General features: G+C 34.0%; 1 protein-coding gene across 1 annotated transcript; it reads right to left on the reverse strand.

Annotated features, from left to right (window-relative positions):
• Positions 1 to 636: 636 nt before the first annotated feature.
• LOC144445116 (uncharacterized) lies at positions 637 to 19,054 on the reverse strand. The gene is made up of 4 exons (XM_078134669.1): positions 18,810 to 19,054; positions 17,606 to 17,727; positions 1,518 to 1,688; positions 637 to 1,231 (listed from the first exon to the last, which is right to left on the reverse strand). The coding sequence occupies exons 2-4, from the start codon at positions 17,701 to 17,703 to the stop codon at positions 1,099 to 1,101; spliced, it is 402 nt and encodes a 133-aa protein (XP_077990795.1). The 5' UTR covers positions 17,704 to 17,727; positions 18,810 to 19,054; the 3' UTR covers positions 637 to 1,098.
• Positions 19,055 to 20,459: the final 1,405 nt, after the last annotated feature.

The following is a 20,459-nucleotide window of genomic DNA, read 5'->3' on the forward strand; positions in this document are numbered from 1 at the left end:
ATGTTATTATTTTCAGAGTACTGTTGTTCTACACCAAGCTATCTGCTATAATATTCAGGTAACGTTTTTGAATTCATCGTACGTTGAATTAATTAAAAGTGTTCTTTTAAGTAACATAGAATCGAGTGTTTAAGCAATTTTAAATGAAGTGTTTAAATAACATGAAATTAAGTGTTTATATGATGTTGTATTAAGTGTTTAAATAATGTGAAATTAAGTGTTTAAATAATGTGAAATTAAGTGTTTAAATAATGTGAAATTAAGTGTTTAAATAATGTGAAATTAAGTGTTTAAATAATGTGAAATTAAGTGTTTAAATAATGTGAAATTGAGTGTTTATATGATGCTAAATTAAGTGTTTATATGATGCTAAATTAAGTGTTTAAATAATGTGAAATTAAGTGTTTAAATAACGTTGTATTAAGTGTTTTAAATAATGTGAAATTAAGTGTTTATATGATGCTAAATTAAGTGTTTATATGATGCTAAATTAAGTGTTAAAATAACGTGAAATTAAGTGTTTAAATAACCTTGTATTAAGTGTTTAAATAATGTGAAATTAAGTGTTTAAATAACGTTGTATTAAGTGTTTAAATAATGTGAAATTAAGTGTTTAAATAACGTTTTATTAAGTGTTTTAAATAACGTGGAATTATGTAATTACTTAAATGTTTAGGCATTGTGGAATAGAGTATGAGAAAAGGTGTTTGAGATATATCAAATCGAGTGTGGAATTAAGTGTTTTAAGCAAGGATGAACGGAGTGCACCATAATGTGGAAACAATCCTGATTGGAGTGTCAATTATTAGCATAAATCAAATATTTCAACAGTGTGGAAATAAATATGATATCAAGTGTTTTAAGCATTTACTGTACTAGAGCTTAAACTATAATTTATTGATTTTCTAATAAACATATATTTATCACTTAAGACACATCTGCAAGCATAACATTATAAAATTGCGCTTCATCACGAATATTAAAAACGTGAACTCCTTAAAATAAATCTTGGCATAATTATCAAATTAACGACCAGTAAATCAAAATGATCTTCGTTAGTCATCTGTGATTTCTTAAAACAATGCGATGCATAATTTTCTAGCGTTTACCAAGTAATTTGAAAAGCTGGTCGTTTTGGGCTTTTTGGCTTTGAAGCTGTTTGGCTAATTTGCCTTGTAGCGCCATCAGCGGTATATTCAGTGAACTTCCGGCGAGCGCCCTCTTTTCAGACCTACAAAGTAGAGATGAGAAAAAGATATAGCTTTAACGTTAAGTTTCTAGAATATGCAGCATCCCTAACGATTAAGGAAATTCTAAACACCCACCGTGTGTGGGTGGGCGGGCGAGCGATTGAGCGATTGACTGATTGACTGATTCACTGACTGTGACTGACCCTAGAGACTGACTGACTGACTGACTGACAACTTGTATTTTTCAAACTAATACATCCATGCTGGGAACAGTACATTCAAAGGTATTAATAATACAATACAATATACACACACATTCACACTTACCTCAAAGCTTCAATCATTGACGGGTCGTAGTCTCTCTTTCCAGCCATCTCAAAAAGTCGTTCGTTATCTGCCATTTGTTTTTTAATCCAAGCCGCTTTATCTCCTCGTAACCTTTGAGCCAATGAATATATTGGAATATTAAGTGCACTGTAGCCATTATCATCACCGTTCCTGTAATGAACGAAATAGAAATGGGGTAGAAATAGAAATTTCTTAAATATTACATGAAAAGTCCGGTCAGGCTTAATTATGTCTTTAGTACATTTGTATTGCTGATTACTGCCATTTGTGATTTGGGATGATAAAATATCACCTCAGTATAATAACGTATTTAATTTTATAATAAATCTTGTAAAGAGATTTCCCGATTGGACCTTTTCATTATTGTCAATAATAAGACACCATTATAGTGCAAACCCATCCTCATCCCTTAATATTTGAAAGAAAGATGTCCATGAATTCGCTCAAGAAACGAGTCGAGGGTTTGATGGATTGATATATATATATATATATATATGTGTGTGTGTGTGTGTGTGTGTGTGTGTGTGTGTGTGTGTGTGTGTGTGTGTGTGTGTGTCTACAGGTCTATGGACTCTGCTGGAGACAGTTGTGAGAAAGTGAAGGAAAAGAACAAAACATTATTGAATTTCGAATGCAAAAAATGATGATTTAATTCTTGGTACAGACTTATTAGCCTAGAATTGTGGACTGAGACAAAGAGACGGTAAATGCCTACAATGTAATAATCGGAATGGGCTTACATCAAAACTTAACAGCCACTAGACTTCGGCCGCATGTCTTCACTCGTAATATAAAAGAGCAAAGGGTAAGAAAGGGAAATTCCCCTGAGAAATTTTAGGAGAGTCAAGCACGAAAGTTTACCTACAAAAATCATCATTTTCGCATTTGCTCATTTGAGTCATTTTCACACACAAATCTCCGCCATCACCCATGAACGATCTAATAATCTAGAGTGGCTACAAAATAGTATAATACCCCGCAGCTTTGCACTTTGGGTAACATCCCAGACTTATTCAAATGGACTATATACCTCTGGCATGCAGTGCATCAAATCGATTTTAATACAGTAATACGTTCTGTACGTGCTTTCGTATATATTTATGAAAAGGCTTCCTATGTGGAGGGAGCGCAAAGAGAGCTTGATATATTTCAATGTAGATATCTCGTTTTGTTGAAATTAAGGCAAGTCAAGGTATTATGGGCCATAGGGGGTACTATGGTCCAAACACGTTCTCTGGCATATGTAGCACCATTGGTATTTCTTTAGATTCAATGTTAAAATGTCATATTTTTCATCAGGTTTGTTTTATTTGTCTTTACTGGGTTCACTAGTATTGATAACGAATGACACTTTCCTCGACTTTCGATTTGAGTTCTAAAATTGTTTCTGTTTTAAAATGTTATTTGGATGAATAGCTATCATTATTATATAAACTTTGAAATCTGTCAATATACATTGTAGTTTTGCAATAAATATTAGTCGTGGGCCATAATACGACTAAAAACGGTAAATATCTATAACGTAAATATTAATAACTTATTCAAATTTATGAACAACGTCATTGTTTATACAACCTGGAAATTTGAAGCCAAATATTTCCCCCTCATTCAGTTTTTTTTTAAATTTTAGTCGGGCTATAGACAGAAAAGAATGAGCTAATCATATAGAAAGTCAATTTTGGGCCACAATAGCCAAACGTTACGTTGGTAATATCAATTCAGAACTTGTAACTACAGAGATATGTTTAAATGGCAAAGCGTAAGCATATATCAAACAATCCACGTAGAGTATCTTACATTAAATCTCCACTCTTCTTGGCAAATATAAAACATTCTGAGATCAACAAGAATCTTGTTATGTTCGTCTTGATATCTTTGGAACCTAAAACAAACTTTAGATCTTCGCCTGACCTATCTGTTCGTCTTACTATTTATATAGGAATCTACATTAAGGAATACCATTCCAAGAAATAAAGGTATTTTCATAAACTTTGCCTGTCCTATCTGTTCGTATTACTATTTATATAGGAATCTACATTAATAAAGGGGAACGCCATTGCAAGAAATAAATAAACTTTGGGCTCTGGACAGTCATTTCCTAAGTTCACATCACATAATTTTGGCTGGGTTGCCAGGAAACACCAAATTGAAACTATTTTTCGCCTCTATTTTTCTTTCAGTGGTGAATTACAGGGAGATTGAAGTTGTCTTGGCATTTCACTCATTTGATATAACATTTTTACTTACACTCAGAGCAAAACAAACACATAGAGGTGCCGGACACAATTTACAAGTTACTATTTGATGATCAGTGGGAAAATAAAACAATTGAAACCGTTAAAAATCATCAAGTCAAAGTGTAGTCTTTTCAGCAGAAGCCTGTTTCTACTGCACCTTACAAGAATAGCAATGCTTATCACTGCAATCGATAAGGGATACTACACAGTGTAGTGTCACTGTTATTGTTAATGTACGGTTGACATATATGTGTCTATTCTTGGAGTAATTATACTGTCAGTATATTTATTCCAAGGTCTAGGACTCTGTGTTTATCAAAAACATTATATCCCATGAGTGAAGCTTCAATTTCCTGTAAAGAATGTGGTTTATTACATAAAACAACGATTATGGCCAACGAGCAATCAATGTGAACACCATTGCCCAAAGTGGAAGTCAGGCTATAGAAAGAGCGAGGGTGGTATTATCTTGAATTCTGACATTGAGTTGAGTTGTTGACTCGATCGAAAATACACATGGCATTGGTTACTATGGACTCTTCATTATCATTATCCTTGACGCAAAGCGTTGGTAGTTATTTGCAAATGTTTTTTTGACACTTTAATATAGTCATATTTTGAATTTAATCTACTACCGAGGCAGGTGTGCAATTCAATACCCTTACAAGGCTTTAACATATTTCCATGGCAACTACGGTGCTAAATAACAAGACTAATCGGATGACGAATTGTGTCCAGCCACTGTACATATGAAACTGGTTACATTTAATGACAATAAACAGCTAACCAAACTGACCGTCATGCTTACATTTTACTCTCTATATGTACCACAAACGAGGGTCTCAAGTCAGGCACACGTAACAATAAACGACGTGAAAATGACTTGAAATAAATTGGAAAAGACTTGATATAACTTTAAAAAGTTACTTGTGTCTTCATTTTGTTTTCATTTTCACCTTCAGAACAATTGTTTTGTTATGCAAATTTAACCTCAACGACAGGAAAAAGGTACTTATGATCACGCTCTGAGATAATGGAGTCTTTAGTGTCAAATCGTTGTCATCACTGATACAATGATTGAAAATAACCCATTATTTGAAAAAAGAAGATTCGAAGTAAGTTACGGAAAGCAAAACAACATTTGAGTATTTTAGGTAATAAATACATCAATCATACTACTAATAGATGATAAACTGTCAGAAAAACCCCGTAAAATTTCAGTTTTCAATCGTCATACTGAGTGTGTGTGATGTCATTAAACATTTTTGTGAGTTATTTTGTAATAATGACACTCTATATTATCGTTACCTTACCGTTTACTAGCTAGACATGGTGAGAATTCAACATTAGGAAGTCAAACATAGGTCAGTTTTACAAGTAATTACTTATCGTTCCATTATTCTAATTCAAAAGTTGGCAAAAATCTTATGAATTGGGAAAATAATTTTATTGATTTATTGATTTATTTGTTTTTTAGTTTATACCATAAATTAATTGATTCATATATCCATGTATTTGTGTATTTATCTATTCGTTTATAATTTATTCATTCTTTATTTAGTAATTTACATATCTATTCATGTCACTTCATGTATATTCATCATTCCTTCATTTAAATATTTAAATATTTATTTATTTTGTTTTATTTACTTATTCATTAGAGCATAGGATTATTCATCTACTTGTTCACGCGATTGATTAATTCAATTTAAAATTGTATATGTCCAGAGTAACCAAAGACGAATTTCCATTTATTTTCAATGACACATGGGCAATGAAGAAAAGGAATAACAAATGTCACGCCAGCTTAGAAATGCCAATATTTGACAAGTAAATTCCTTGAGGATATGTACAAGAGATTACCATGCATTGCCAATGAATTTAGTAAATAGAAATACATAAAATATTATATAAATCAAATAAATTAATAGTATGTATCAATATAACAATTTTATGATCTGATGTAATATGTGGGCGGGGTTGAAGCAGACAATTTGTAGCTAAAGTATACAGTACCGTAGCCTGTGGGGGCAGAGGGCAGCTGCCCCCTCCCCCGAGATTTTTTGGAAAAAAGAAAGAAAAAAAACCCTATTTTTTTAATACAGAGCGATGTTATTAAAATCGTTATTATATTTACGTGACGATTCCTAACATGCGCGATTTAAATTGATGGTTCACTAAAGTCAAAAGTGACTGTACACTGACTCCTCGCTAATATGTATCTTATATCTCTATTGTACTCTGACTTAACTTTGAATAAAAATGTGTCCAGTTAAAAATTGTAACTGTTTACAGTGTAGCAAATTAAAAATTCTTTGTGCGGGAAAGTAGAAAAAGAAGTGTGCACATGCACTGTGCATTTTCCGCGAGTAACACAATAGTCTTGAAAGTCTCCTTCATTTGAAGATAGCAAATCGCAATAATGTCAGAGATTGAAACTCAAAAAAAGACGGGAAAAGCCGTTCAACGTGAGGTCGCCTGCTGCATGCAGTGACTACGAAGATACGCTCGATCTCATTTACATCTTATTCCTTATATTAAAACATCTGGTAGGCCTGAAAAACTATTAAATTAGGCACGCAGTTTAAGATCCACTCTTTGAAGATCCACTTTTAATTGTGTTCGACGTTGTCTTTGGTTATAATGTTGTTTGATATAATTATCTCATTGCACTGACACTAGCGTTATTCCGCAATTCAGTTTCAAGCGACAATTTGCTATGGAAAGAATGGCCCTGAATTTGTAAACGGAGCTGTACCTTCGACATCAAAATCCAAACGTCAATTTCCATTACTAATGATAATGACAAGGAGAATCCATTGAGTTCACCTTGGGTTCGGACATAAAGGAGGGCCATAAAAGTTGTGGGAGTTGGGTAAAGAAAAGGATTATTTTGTTGTGTTACTTATTTGAGAAAGCACCATCCATTTTTTATTTAAAAGTAGTTTTTTTTACTTTGAATGTGACATCTTTTCGGCAACATTAACTTCTTTGAAAGATACGAAAAAGATGTTCAACCTACCCATATATCTTTTTGGTGATAGCCAATATATCCTCATGCGGGCTTCGCATGTCAGTAAACTACACACTGTTTTTCAAAATTAAGGATATTTCTTTATATTTTCTGAATAGTACATGAACAATATACACTGAGTCCATTCCAAATTATATAACATCTTATACAGTGGTTTACTTGGCTCTGATGATGCATACAAGCATGAGTTGAGATTAAATTAAGCTGTTGCATATCATCGGGCCATCAAAAGTCTGAAAGTCTTGAAATGTTTTGCTCTTTATTCGGGATTTTTTGGAACCAAATTAAACTTCAGGAGAAGTCATTTACCAAGTGCACATCCGCAAAATATCTTTCAGCTTTGCCACAACAAAATACACTTCCAGATACTATGTAATGCATAGCATAATTGTTTCAATTCTGGTATTTTATTACCATATCCAAGCATTGTAAGACTTTAAATTATCTCTACATGGTTTGATATTTTATGCCTCTAAATGGCCTCCTACACTGTCAAATTTTCATTTTGTTCACATTTGGAGTTGTCTCCTTCCAATCAGTAGCAACCAAGGTGATAATTGTCTTTCTCCCAAAACAAGACGGAAGGTGGCTGGCTAAGTACCCCCCTGTATAGGTTAGAGCTAATTAGCGACATCTCCTTATGCACTTGAAATCCACATCTTGTGTAAAGTAATCTCGTTTGGATTGTTATTGTAGTTGGCTATCACTATTATTTTAATGCATCATTGTACCATATAATTTTATATTTCCACTGTAGTGTGGTGACAGAAGGGGTGGCTAAAATAATGCTCGAGATTCATTTGACGTTGACGAGGGCTTAACATTTTTTGAGAAGAGAGGGTGAGAGGAGCTACAACATTTCTTTAACAGTAAATGGTGTACATTTCCTAACTGTAGCTATGCAGACAAATTACAAGAGATAGTATCAAGATGACTGAATAAGTTCTATCTAAACTCGACCTGAAATATTTTGCTATCATTATATATGGTTTGTTTTATCCTTGTCAAGCATTGTGAAAATATGAAATCGACCTACCTAGCTACCCAGTGTGATGGGTTAGGTTACCCGTTATGACCAGCTTTTTTATTTTTTCTAGCCTTACATATGCTATTTAATTGCGTATGCTAAAATAGATATTATGTAAATTTTATGCAAATTTATGTAAAATAGCCTCTTTTCTAAATTTTAACTGCATGATTGCACCAAGACACAGTTCTGCCCCCCCCCCCCCCGGCAATTTGGTTAGGCTACGGCCCTGGAAATGTACTCTTTGTCTTTACACACACACACACACACACACACACACACACACACACACACACACACACACACACACACACACACACACACACACACACACACACATTAAAATGATTGTCACTCACTGAATACGATCAAAGTCTGGCGTCACGTTTTAGAACTGAAACTACAAAGGAATAAACGAGTCTTCTGTCATCTCTTGATACTGTGAGTCAGAGATCCGAGGGAAGTTTATGAAAGAGGCATGCTTAGCATACACATATGGCATGTCATATGTTAAAGTTACGTCTGCTTAAAAATGCTGCAAAGTTCGGACAGCGAAATCGCTGTGCTATCGGCGATCAGCTGGATTAATCAGTGATGGATATCTTGGTGGCTGTTATTCCAGTCTGCTTCCGTTTATGCATGGATGTGTCTCCTTGATCAGACGTGTTTACCATTTTCACTCTAGTATTAGCTTTAGGGAGATTTATACACTTTAACGTAAATAAAACCAAACTAAAAGAAACACAACAAGGAAAGTCTTCTATCATACATCGTTTATATGATATAATCGAGTACAAACAACGTCTTGAATTTCCCATCTGAATTAATCATGTAAATCTGGTTGACATTCATACAACCTTTGACCTTCAGATTGACTTAAACTAAGGCAAATCATATCTGTGTCTAAACGTAAGCGTTTTCACTATTAACCATGCCTTGCTCATTACCTACCTTTCAATATTTCTTTTTTCTCTTTTCAATTCTTAAAATAACGACAATATCTCCACCCTCATGCGACAGTTGCTACAAAATTTAATATAGACTACTGACTACACCGACTACAAAGTTAGAAATGACACGTCGTTATTACATGGAAAAGAACTTATCCGAGGCTCAACTCGCCTTTTCTTTATACTATCAATAGCGTACAATACATGGATTCCACGCAGTGTCTTTTCTTGCATGTAATCGAGCCTGGAGGGTTTTTTTGTCCCAAAAAATCTCCTGGACAATATGGCTTCTTTTTTACTTCACAGATTGTGAGATTGTATTAAGCGTAATCTGTATTTAATGAAATAAACACAAAAAAAGTCCATATTTGACTGCGGGACATATGCATATTACACAATATAATCCTGTAAACGGGGACTACAAACAAACGCATAAGTGATTATACATATATGCATACAAAGAAGCCTGCTACACATGACATATTCCATTAAAGCTGGATAAAGACATAGAAACCAAATCTTTTTATCTGTCATTTGAAGGTATCTATTTTTAAGGTAAATTTTTTAATATGGCTACTATGAAGCACTGTTTGAACTGAACACAAACTACCCACAACCAAATCAGACGTTTCTTAACTAGATAACCTGTAACTGTTCACAGAAGCAACGTTTCATGATTTGAAGACCGTTTCCATAGAAACCATCATATTGAGGGTTATATTGAGGCTAGAATATATCTCTTTTTGAGGTGCAGCGTATTAAAATCTTAAGAACCCCGCAAAGACTTGACTCCAAAGGGCTCGGTCGGCTCTATTGAGTTAACGTAAATAATATCAAATCTTTGCCCGAGATATACACACTCTTTACTTCTATACAAAATATGACATGGGAAGCAATGGTTCTACCTATTAACGCTACAATTTGACGAGAGTTATTTAGTTTGCAGGTCGTACATGTCAACCAAATACACGGTAATATATATAAGGCATGGTATTAAAAAAGATTGATTACAAGAATAGTGCAGAGATAGCTATGTATTTTCAAAAAGCAACCTATGCAATATGATTTTACGATGTTATGTGTGTATAGTTTATGTGTTTCCGCTCTACTAACGGGTTTATCACTGCTGAAGAGGGGTTCAAAAATGTACATGGTAATAGCTCAGTAAAAACGGAAAACGATTTTCAATTTTCTCACAATGTAATCAAGTTCTGACCGTGATTGGCAATTCCCTGTGTCATAAAGTGTTCCTGTGTTTAAGTTGAATTGTGCAGGTAGATTGAAATGATCATAGCTATATAGTATATAGTATAATAGTATATGACACTCAGTGTAATCCAATTCAATGTATTCGTTGCATTATACATGAACGGAAAGGGTATTCACGCTGAATATATCTCGTCTATGATACGTTTGCCAGTTTAACTTAACACTTATCCAGTTTTCTAAGCATGTTTCATCCTCGGGGCTAGCTCGTACTAGATCACGTCAACGTAGCACCTAACACTCTGTGAAAATCTAGGAATCTAAGAACATTATTTATATATATATATATATATATATATATATATATATATATATATATATATATATATATATATATGTGTGTGTGTGTGTGTGTGTGTGTGTGTGTGTGTAATCTGGTTAGTATTATGTTGCATAAATATATAGCACTTGATTATTTTGTAAAAACAGAACCAATTTCCAAGTCAAAACTATGATCACCGTGATTTCAGCTTGCAAATAATTTCAAGTTTGAGGAGGAGATGCAGAAATACGAGTTCTTCGGCAAAAGACATTTTCTCGCATTTCTTTGAAAATTGTCAATATACTAAGTGTATCAAATATGATGTATGAAGCCCTCTTTATTTGCATATATGATGTATGAAGCACTCTCTATTTGCATATATGATGTATGAAGCACTCTCTATTTGCATACATTTTGTACGAGGCACTCTTTATTTCCATATATGGTGCATGGAGCACTTTCTGTTTCCATATATGGTGTATGAAGCTCTCTCTGTTTGCATATATAATGTATGAAACACTCTCTATTTGCATATATAATGTATGAAACACTCTCTATTTGCATATATTATGTATGAAGCACTCTCTATTTGCATAACTATCAACACGTTATATGAGAGGTATAGCTATGCAAAGCTTCTTCTCCTAATCTCATAAGACAAAATTGTGTTTGTCTGGGTCTGAATGTACAGTTTGCATTTTGGGCAGGTGTTGTTAAAATTCGACTTGTTTTCAATAACCGTTGTTCATATTAGCAATCCTCTTAATAACTGCTATGTTTCTATTCATACTCAACCATTCCTGGAATTTATTGAACATCTAAAACGCTAGCACAGCTCATTCTCGATCGCCTTATATATTTTTAATAATGGCGATGAAACCCACTTCAAAGACAGCGCTTTAGTGGACGATATATGTGTCCTTTAAAGCATATTATACTGTCATACTATAGTCGACTATAAGTAAATCTAAAACGCTATTCTTCACGGACTTTCTTTTGTATTTTATATTTTACTTGACGTTTAGTTACAAACCAGCATGTATGGTCCCAGATGAAATATTGCCAAATTAGTAACCGTGATAAATAAATGAATGAGATTGGGTGTACATCTTATTTTACTAAGGAAAGGTCGTCTGTCAAACACAATGAGTGCCGTGTGTTATTCTAATACGAATAACGGATCCTGTAAAGATTTTAGCGATAACTCGAAATTGGAAATTAATTGGTTTGATAAAGTCTGAATGAGCGATTGATTATAAATCACCATCGAATTTTATCTAGATCAACCAGTAATTACAATATAAACAATTTCATACCCACAGGAGATGATGTAAGTAAAGGTACGTCACGAAATCAGTCTCTTCACATTCAAGTGTTAATTTGCTTTTGACTACTAACACGTTTAGAGGGATATTAGTATGATTCGACATGTAAAGTCTTGACATGATTAGTATCACTTTAAAGAGTAGAAATGATAGGCGTCAAATAATACACTATTAATGTCTTCAATCTTCATAATCTTTCTAGATGATAAATGTTCTTTCCTTCACCCCTCCGTGTGTCTGTCTGTCTGTCTGTCTTGCTGTCTGTCTGTCTGTCTTGCTGTCTGTCTGTCTGTCTTGCTGTCTGTCTGTCTTGCTGTCTGTCTGTCTGTCTTGCTGTCTGTCTGTCTGTCCTGCTGTCTGTCTGTCTGTCTTGCTGTCTGTCTGTCTGTCTTGCTGTCTGTCTGTCTGTCTTGCTGTCTGTCTGTCTTGCTGTCTGTCTGTCTGTCTGTCTATCTCTCTGTGTGTCTCTATGTATCTGTCTCTCTGTCTCTCTCTGTCTCTGTCGGTCTCTATCTCTCTGGATGTCTCTGTCTGTCTGTCTGTCTGTCTGTCTGTCTCTCTCTCTCTCTCTCTCTCTCTCTCTCTCTCTCTCTCTCTCTCTCTCTCTCTCTCTCTCTCTCTCTCTCTCTCTTTCACTTCGTTATTATCACTACACATAATATTAACAAAAAGTAGCGTCATTTAAACGAAATGGTTCGTTCACACAAAGTACAATACCCCATGGCTTGTAATGCATAAATATCCAAATAGAGTACACCGGCATAAAAAGCTGAAGATCGCATTGTGACGCTGAAGAGGAAAAGTGAATGATAAGTCCAGGGGCTATCATTCCGTGATGTACTACTATCGTTCTAAAATGCTACATTTACTATGCTGAAGGGAATTTACAATTAAGTTCCAACAATAAAGTATTTATAATAGCACTATTGAATACCCTGTATGTTTAGGATTTCCCAGTCCACTACTTCACAATCTCGCTTTAAACTTTTGTCTCTATGTATATATGCATACATATCAAATGAACTCTCACAGACCCTTTTAAGTCGACCAACTTGAGTTGGGCTACTTTATATCGCATGTGATCCCGCCATCTAAACCAACATAAACAGAGCGAGACACACACACAACATAGATAGATAGATAGATAGATAGATAGATAGATAGATAGATAGATAGATAGATAGATAGATAGATAGATAGATAGATAGATAGATAGATAGATAGATAGATAGATAGATAGATAGATAGATAGATAGATAGATAGATAGATAGATAGATAGATAGATAGATAGATAGATAGATAGATAGATAGATAGATAGATAGATAGATAGATAGATAGATAGATAGATAGATAGATAGATAGATAGATAGATAGATAGATAGATGTACACTATACCAAAATCAAACATATATAAGAGGTCATTAGTGTTCAGTTTTGTAAATTCTGTGTCAGAACACGTTGACGTCTCTGTAGTTTTAGATGGATTATCTCTGCACACGACAAGACTCATGAGATTGTACGACCTACTAAACACCCCATGCATAAATCATAATTAGCCTCTATCTCTCAAACAGGCAGGTCTCGATCGTATAACTAGTATGTTTAGTTATCATATATGTCTACCTCTTCATCAGGTAGTACTCCAATGTTGACTAAATAATACTGACGACATAGAACTTTTTAGCAACAACATAAGCCTGTCTGTCAGACAGTCTGTGCTCGAGTGTAAGCGCCGAGAAAGCATTTCTGTCACCCTCATACTGCTGGAAGAACGAAGAAGTTTCGAATAATGTAAAAACGGACAGTCACACACATTCACAATACTCAGTGGGTACCGAAGTGCTAATTCATATTTTGAACTACGTATATATTCAAGATTGATTCACATCTGTATCAATTTGCTTATCAATAGCAATATCTAAATAACATCTTGCCAGTAATGGTGCTATTCATAATTACATTATCTACCAATAATTGAAGAGTATGCAAATGAGCGTGTGATCGTTCCATGTACGAGAAGTTATACTGTGAATGCCTAGTTGTATTTCAAAGAAGTGTACAGCTCTTGATAAACATTATGTCCTACCAACAAACCCCATGACGCATCAGTGCAAATATGGGTACTCGGGGTATTTGCACTCATGCTTGAGGTGTTTACTGCCATAATGTCACGAACGTAGCGAGTGGAACCACGGCCGAAGAGAACACCGCATGAACTCTTGCAAAGACCCCGCATAAGCCACACTACAACTAACAACCGTTGGGGTTAGTTTTTGACTCTATAGTTAATTATATGTATATATATATATATATATATATATATATATATATATATATATATATATATATATATATATATATATATATAAATATATATATATATATATATATATATATATATATATATATATATATATATATATATATATATATATATATATATATATATATATATATATAGGAAGTCAGTGGTACATCAACATCTCCTGACGAGTGATTTACTCACGAAACAGGCTTGTAGAGACGAAAAACCCGACTTGATTTTCTTCTACCCTCAACATATATATATATATATATATATATGTGTGTGGGGGGGGGTGTATGTATGTCTGTATATCTGTGTCTGTGTCTCTGTTCGATACGGGTAGTCGGGTAGTTTAGTTTTGATCTTAAGATAAAACGTCTGCTCCATAGCTAACATGACTAACACTGATTGCCCCGTGGGATTTCATTAACCATTATGGTATCATCAGTTACCTTTCAGCTGATTTCAGCACATTATTGTACCGTATCTATTTCCATCTGATGACAAATGGTAATTCTTCGTAGCTTTGTATTTGCCCATGTCTGTTGAAGATTTCGTCATGTAATGTTTCGATTTCTGGTGACTGTATCATTTGTACACTCATGTACACATATCTCCACACACATATTGATAAGTGTATGTACGTACGCATGTGTGTGTGTATGTGTGTGTGTGTGTGTGTGTGTGTGTGTGTGTTTGTTTGTGTATACGCATAGTTCTTGTTTACTCAAAATAAATTCACCTGTCTTTAAGTTTATATTCTCCTTAGTGATAATTCTTTATGTTATTCATTTCTATAGTGTTTTCAGTACTTTGCAAAAACTGAATTTGAATAATTCACGGTGTAATATATCGACAATATGTATGGAACGATTTCATGGCTAAGTGTTCAGTTTAGTGTAGGTGTCGTCTTAGCATTGTGAAACCCGTCTTCAGAACACACAGATACACTTTCTGAATAACGCCTGTATTCATTTCACTCTTTTCAGCGAATGAAGTATCAAACTTGCAGCGGAAACAAATCTTTCTAGGCATCAGTAGAATATGGTGAATATCGTACTATATATGTCTATTTATTTATTTATTTATTTATTTATTTATTATTCTATTTATTATTAACCATCCAACAGGCATTGCCCAATAACAGGAGGAACGTTCAGAGTTAATGCAGGAGGAAACTGGAGTACCCGCGGAAAACCTGCGTTGTTCGGTAGAGTCAAACTGAACGACACTCTTCTTACTTACAGGGTGGTAAATTTAATTAAACCCAGCAAACACCTTGAGTGTTCGAACCCAGGCTGCAGAGGTAAGAGGCGTACGAGCTAACCGCTCGGCCACCGACAACCCAACCCGTCTAACAAACAATGTATGATTTTCTCGTTATAACAACTCATATTACATCCTGTATGTGTCTATCCCGCGTTTTTAGAGTCCCTTGGAGAATTCTTATTTTTGGCGCAATTCACTTTAGTTGCATCTGAGCATACATTACTAAAAATATTCACCAAAAGCCAACATTTGTATAGTGTCTCTGTTTTCTATTCATATTTTCTTAACTAAGAGTTGCTCTCATCGGATAGGTGGAAATGAGAACTTATCTGTTCTTTGCCTTGAATAAAAATACAAAGCCAACTACATTGTAGAAGACGTTAGAGGTATTGAATGAAAATATTTACATAAAGTTTATCAGGGTCGAAAAAGTGTAATTATACACCAGGACTCGTTAACACGCTGTAGTATACATTTAAAGCGCCTCTTTGTAACCCAACAACAATATTTCCATCTGAACTTTTTACATTTGCACGTTAAATGACATGGGATCTCGGTTTGCAAGTTTGATAGCATAGATCCTCCGTAAAAATGCCACGTTTTAGTGAACTTTGGCAGCTTAATGTCACAATCACACTAAGGTATGCTAAAACAGCATGATGTTAGATACCGAAAGGTGTACCACCACTGAGTAAGTGAACAGGCATGTATTCATACATAACATATTATGTACTACATTTTATATATAGCATAACTCGAGGAATCGAGGTTTGATTCACGGTCATAAATTCCCAATCACTAGACATACGTTAGTGAAAAATATATAATTGAAAACTCTGATAAGGACGATGGTGACTAAAAGAATACAGCGTGATGATAACGACGATTTCAAATCTAATTTTAGGAACGGAAAGCATATGTATTTTCGTAAACTTTGCACCTTTTACTAAATATTTTCCATCTGTTTCACTCTACAGTGTTTTCATGGCATACATTTGTGGTAACGTTCAACGTGAATTAATAAAATTAATTTAAGAGTATGGGTTGAAGTTAGAATTGAGAGACATACAGAAAGAGCGGGAAAATAGGCGACAAACTACAGTGATTGAATTGCGTGAATCATGGCTTCCGATAAGATCGACAACACATCTATAGATGTTGCCAATTGTAATAGTTTGAACAGCATTCACACATAGTTTCGTTGTATTAGATTTCGATACTAAGCCTATGCACTATTTATAACATCATCGAGTCACATCTTCGGAAATTGAATGAATGATTGTATTGGTTTGACTTTACGTATCACAATATCATGCAATATAATACTCTCTCATACTGTGACGTTTAGTAATCAGGAAACAGTTCTCAAAGCGACACTACAAATTGATATTATATGTGGTGTGGCATGTCGATTTGTATAAAAAAAATAATCGTAAGGGTCTAAACTCAAACGTTATAAGCTATTCAATTAACAATAGAGGAAACCAAGGTGTCATATTGAATTGCAGAATTGCATTCGCTTTATAAAATTACACCATGGTATCTAACATGAAAATATGTCCTATTGTTGTCAAATTGATAACATCTATCCAGACGGTAACCTCCATGATTGATACATATAGTAGCAACAACGTACATAGTGGTAACATTGAGTCGTTATTGATAATGTGCATGATAGTCAAAACTTAAACTGGAAATCATATTAATCCCTCGTTAGTAACGGATAGGCAGATGTCGGCAGTTTATAGCAGAGATCAGTGTGGTCTGCTTTTAGTGAAAATGATAAAGTATTTGTAGCATATTGAAGTATCGTTTGCCTTCTTATACCTTCACCATCAAATCAAAATTCATTGCTCGTCTTATCTAGGTATATTTATGAATTCAAAAGCTGAAATTAATTACTATCAAGTTCCTTATGTAAACAAAGTAAAATATTGACTACATATTATTTGATTTCAAATATTGATCAAAGATCGCGCGCACCATTCATATTGTTCCTTTCACATGATATATATAACTTATGTTGTGAATTTCATAGTAAAAATAACTCTCAAATATTTCATCAACTCTAATAATTAATTGATTTTTCAAATATATATTTTTTTGTCCTCCCCTTTCATATTACGAATAATGTAAAATCAATAAAATAAAATAGCGCCCTTTTTAATGAAGCTGTCACCATCTACAGCCGATTATTAAAACTGTGTTTAAATGTATTACAACATTTTAGATTACGTGTATAATAATAACGCTAATATGTTATTAGTTGTCCTAAGGGAGATAGTCGATCTTGTCAGAGATGGTTAACTGGCATAATGACACATACGGGAACAAATCACTCTTTCATCGCAAACACACATCGATGTGTTATTTCAAGCATTTTTTTTTACCTTTTTGATGTTTTCTTTGCATTATCGTCAGCTATGCATTGTTGAAGGAAAAGACAACAGCTGAAAATGACAGCTATGGTAATACTTGTTGTTCCCATATTTAAGATTGAAAATTTTGTGATCTGAAAAAAAAAATAAAACACATGTTCTTACAAATACAATAATGTAAATATTATTTTTAAGTCTTCTTATAGTCTCTGCAGGAAATATACGAACTATGCAATTTTGAATAGTAAACCAAAGTGGCCATATGGATGAGAATTTGGTATTTTTAGCTTACAAACCAATTTTGTCATGGCTTCCCACTTGACAAATCAATAGGTTTAGGTTTTTTAAATGTGTACAAAGTTTGTCATTGTACGTACAGTATCAAACTTTTTACACATTCATTATGATTTTGCAATTTATTGACTTACGAACAAGGACTTAGCATGTGTTGTTTCACATTGATTTTTCAAGTAGGAAGCCATGATAAAATTGTTTTATAAATTGAAAATTCAAAATAAATACCCAATGCTCGTCCACTAGGTTATAAACCGGAATCATAAATCGATTTACTATCAAGGGTTTCAATTCAGTTTTATTTCACTTCATACTTGGGTGAATCTGACAAATAATGTGTTATCTTTATAACTGTGGAAAGAGAGATAACATGTATTTACAGTTTATAACTGTGGAAAGATAGATAACATGTATAACAGTTCAAACTTTCAGACACAAACTGCGCCGTCAATTAAATCGATGTACAAACAGTTGTTCTTTTCTGTCGAGTAAGTCTAAAAATTATCGGTTTCTATGGCAATACGACATATCGTTGGTGATGTACCTCTCAATGAATTCACAATTGTGTAACAAAGACCTCTCAAAGCTTAACTCATCACATTTAAGAAACGAATGGTATTTCCATTAACTCATAGAATTATATATGGTTTGTGGTATGGATAGATATGTTTATACCGTACATTACGTTCGTGTTTGCATCCCTTTGTTCTATCGACAACATGGATTTGAATAACTAGCGGCTAAAAAGAATCGCAAAGACTTTGAATCCATCTTCTTTTGTTTGCCAAATTAAAGGACAAACTGTTTGACCGCTTAGTAAAACATCAAAAAGAACATTGTTGTAATATCGGTTAAATCTCAATCAACGCTAATACAGATTGATTCTCGGAGTGAGATATCACTCAGAAATGTGTGTACCTACCGGTTACGCTGCTATACCGAAAGAACACAGTTTAGTGATAATCGCAATATGATATGGTTGATCGTAAGCGCATTACAGAGACTCCAACTCGTCGAGATAATCACTCCAAGTCCTTCCTTTTATACACCAAATGACACGAGTCACTCGGATGCTCCGTCCTATTGGTCAATTCTCAAGAGCCAATTTTTTTCTGCAAAAATTACGCTGTATCATTTTAGGAGAGAGAATATACCACCCATGTCATCATTACGCTAGGCATACTGCAGTGTTTTGCCTAATTTGCATATGTAATATGCACACGTCATCTCTATCTACACAACCTGGGGGCGTCAGCGACCACTTTCGCATTCAGCTACGTAAATTAATACGTTTATCGTATGTTTTGACAAACTCAACCCGCCAACCGTATTAACCAGAATGAATGAATGAATGAATGAATGAATGAATGAATGAATGAATGAATGAATGAATATGTGTCTGTCTGTCTGTCTGTCTGTCTGTCTGTCTGTATGTATGTATGTATGTATGTGTGTATGTATGTATGTGTGTATGTGTGTATGCGTGTGTATGTATGTATGTATGTATGTATGTATGTATGTATGTATGTATGTATGTATGTATGTATGTATGTGTGTGTGTGTATGTGTGTGTGTATGTATGTGTGTGTGTATGTATGTATGTATGTATGTATGTATGTATGTATGTATGTATGTATGTATGTATGTATGTGTGTGTATATATGTATGTATGTACGTTTGTATACATGTTTATACATCCGGAACAAAACAATGGAAAGCCAGCTTCATACAAGAAGTGAAACTTGGTATTCTGTTTTCTCAGTGGGCACTATATCCGATTATACCATATAAGCTTTAAACATGACGTTCTAACCAGGGTAACCAGGGTAACGAGATTATTTTTGATTTAATAAATTGTATAACTTACTGCGAACTATTTAAAACGAATTACACTTTAGCATATCATTGAAGAGGATTTGTGCAAAAAGTTATATATACCCTAAATAATTAGTCACTTCCTGTTATCCAACAAATAATCTATTTTTTCAATATTTCATCACCTAATATCATTGCAAACTACTTTCGTTTTCATATCATTTTCTATAATATACTTAGTGATGTTAAGTTTTGGTCCAATTTAGGTGAATGAATTTTGCATTTTGCATAGTAAGTGCAAGTAGGCGAGTTTTCACTTTGTATCTAGTATATGGTTGACTTAAGTCATAAACGTGGTGTCCGATGTATTCCTGTAACGTTTAGTAAATTTAGCATATATCAAATAGTCTTTTCCTGCAAGTTGACGACACACCTCAAAGGCACAAAAAATGAATTTACATGTCTTTAGGGTAATTTTCATGAATATTTAAAGGTGTTCTAAAGCATAATTTGTATTTGGCAGAAATCAAACCTGGTATTTGAGATGCACGTATTAACTACCAACAGACATACTAAAAGTGGGGGATACTCCTGTTATAATTAACAATAAATCGATTGTTATGTCATTGAAAACATGCATCGACATTAAATATTATATTATCGGAGATTATAGGAGGTTTTACTTTGAATCGTGCAAGAAAGCTTATACCGTCAACTTGTCCTACTTCTGTCCTAGACACATCACCTACTATTTAAG

Source organism: Glandiceps talaboti, chromosome 13 (assembly GCF_964340395.1).
Source record: "Glandiceps talaboti chromosome 13, keGlaTala1.1, whole genome shotgun sequence".
NCBI classification, from domain to species: domain Eukaryota; kingdom Metazoa; phylum Hemichordata; class Enteropneusta; family Spengelidae; genus Glandiceps; species Glandiceps talaboti.

Excerpts from the sequence above, each read along its gene's own strand:
- LOC144445116 (XM_078134669.1), bottom strand. The coding sequence starts at position 17,703 with ATGGGAACAACAAGTATTACCATAGCTGTCATTTTCAGCTGTTGTCTT. Across the intron at positions 1,689-17,605 it reads GCAAAGAAAACATCAAAAAG|GAACGGTGATGATAATGGCT; the intron begins GTAAAAAAAAAT and ends CGTTCATTACAG. Across the intron at positions 1,232-1,517 it reads TCAATGATTGAAGCTTTGAG|GTCTGAAAAGAGGGCGCTCG; the intron begins GTAAGTGTGAAT and ends TCTACTTTGTAG.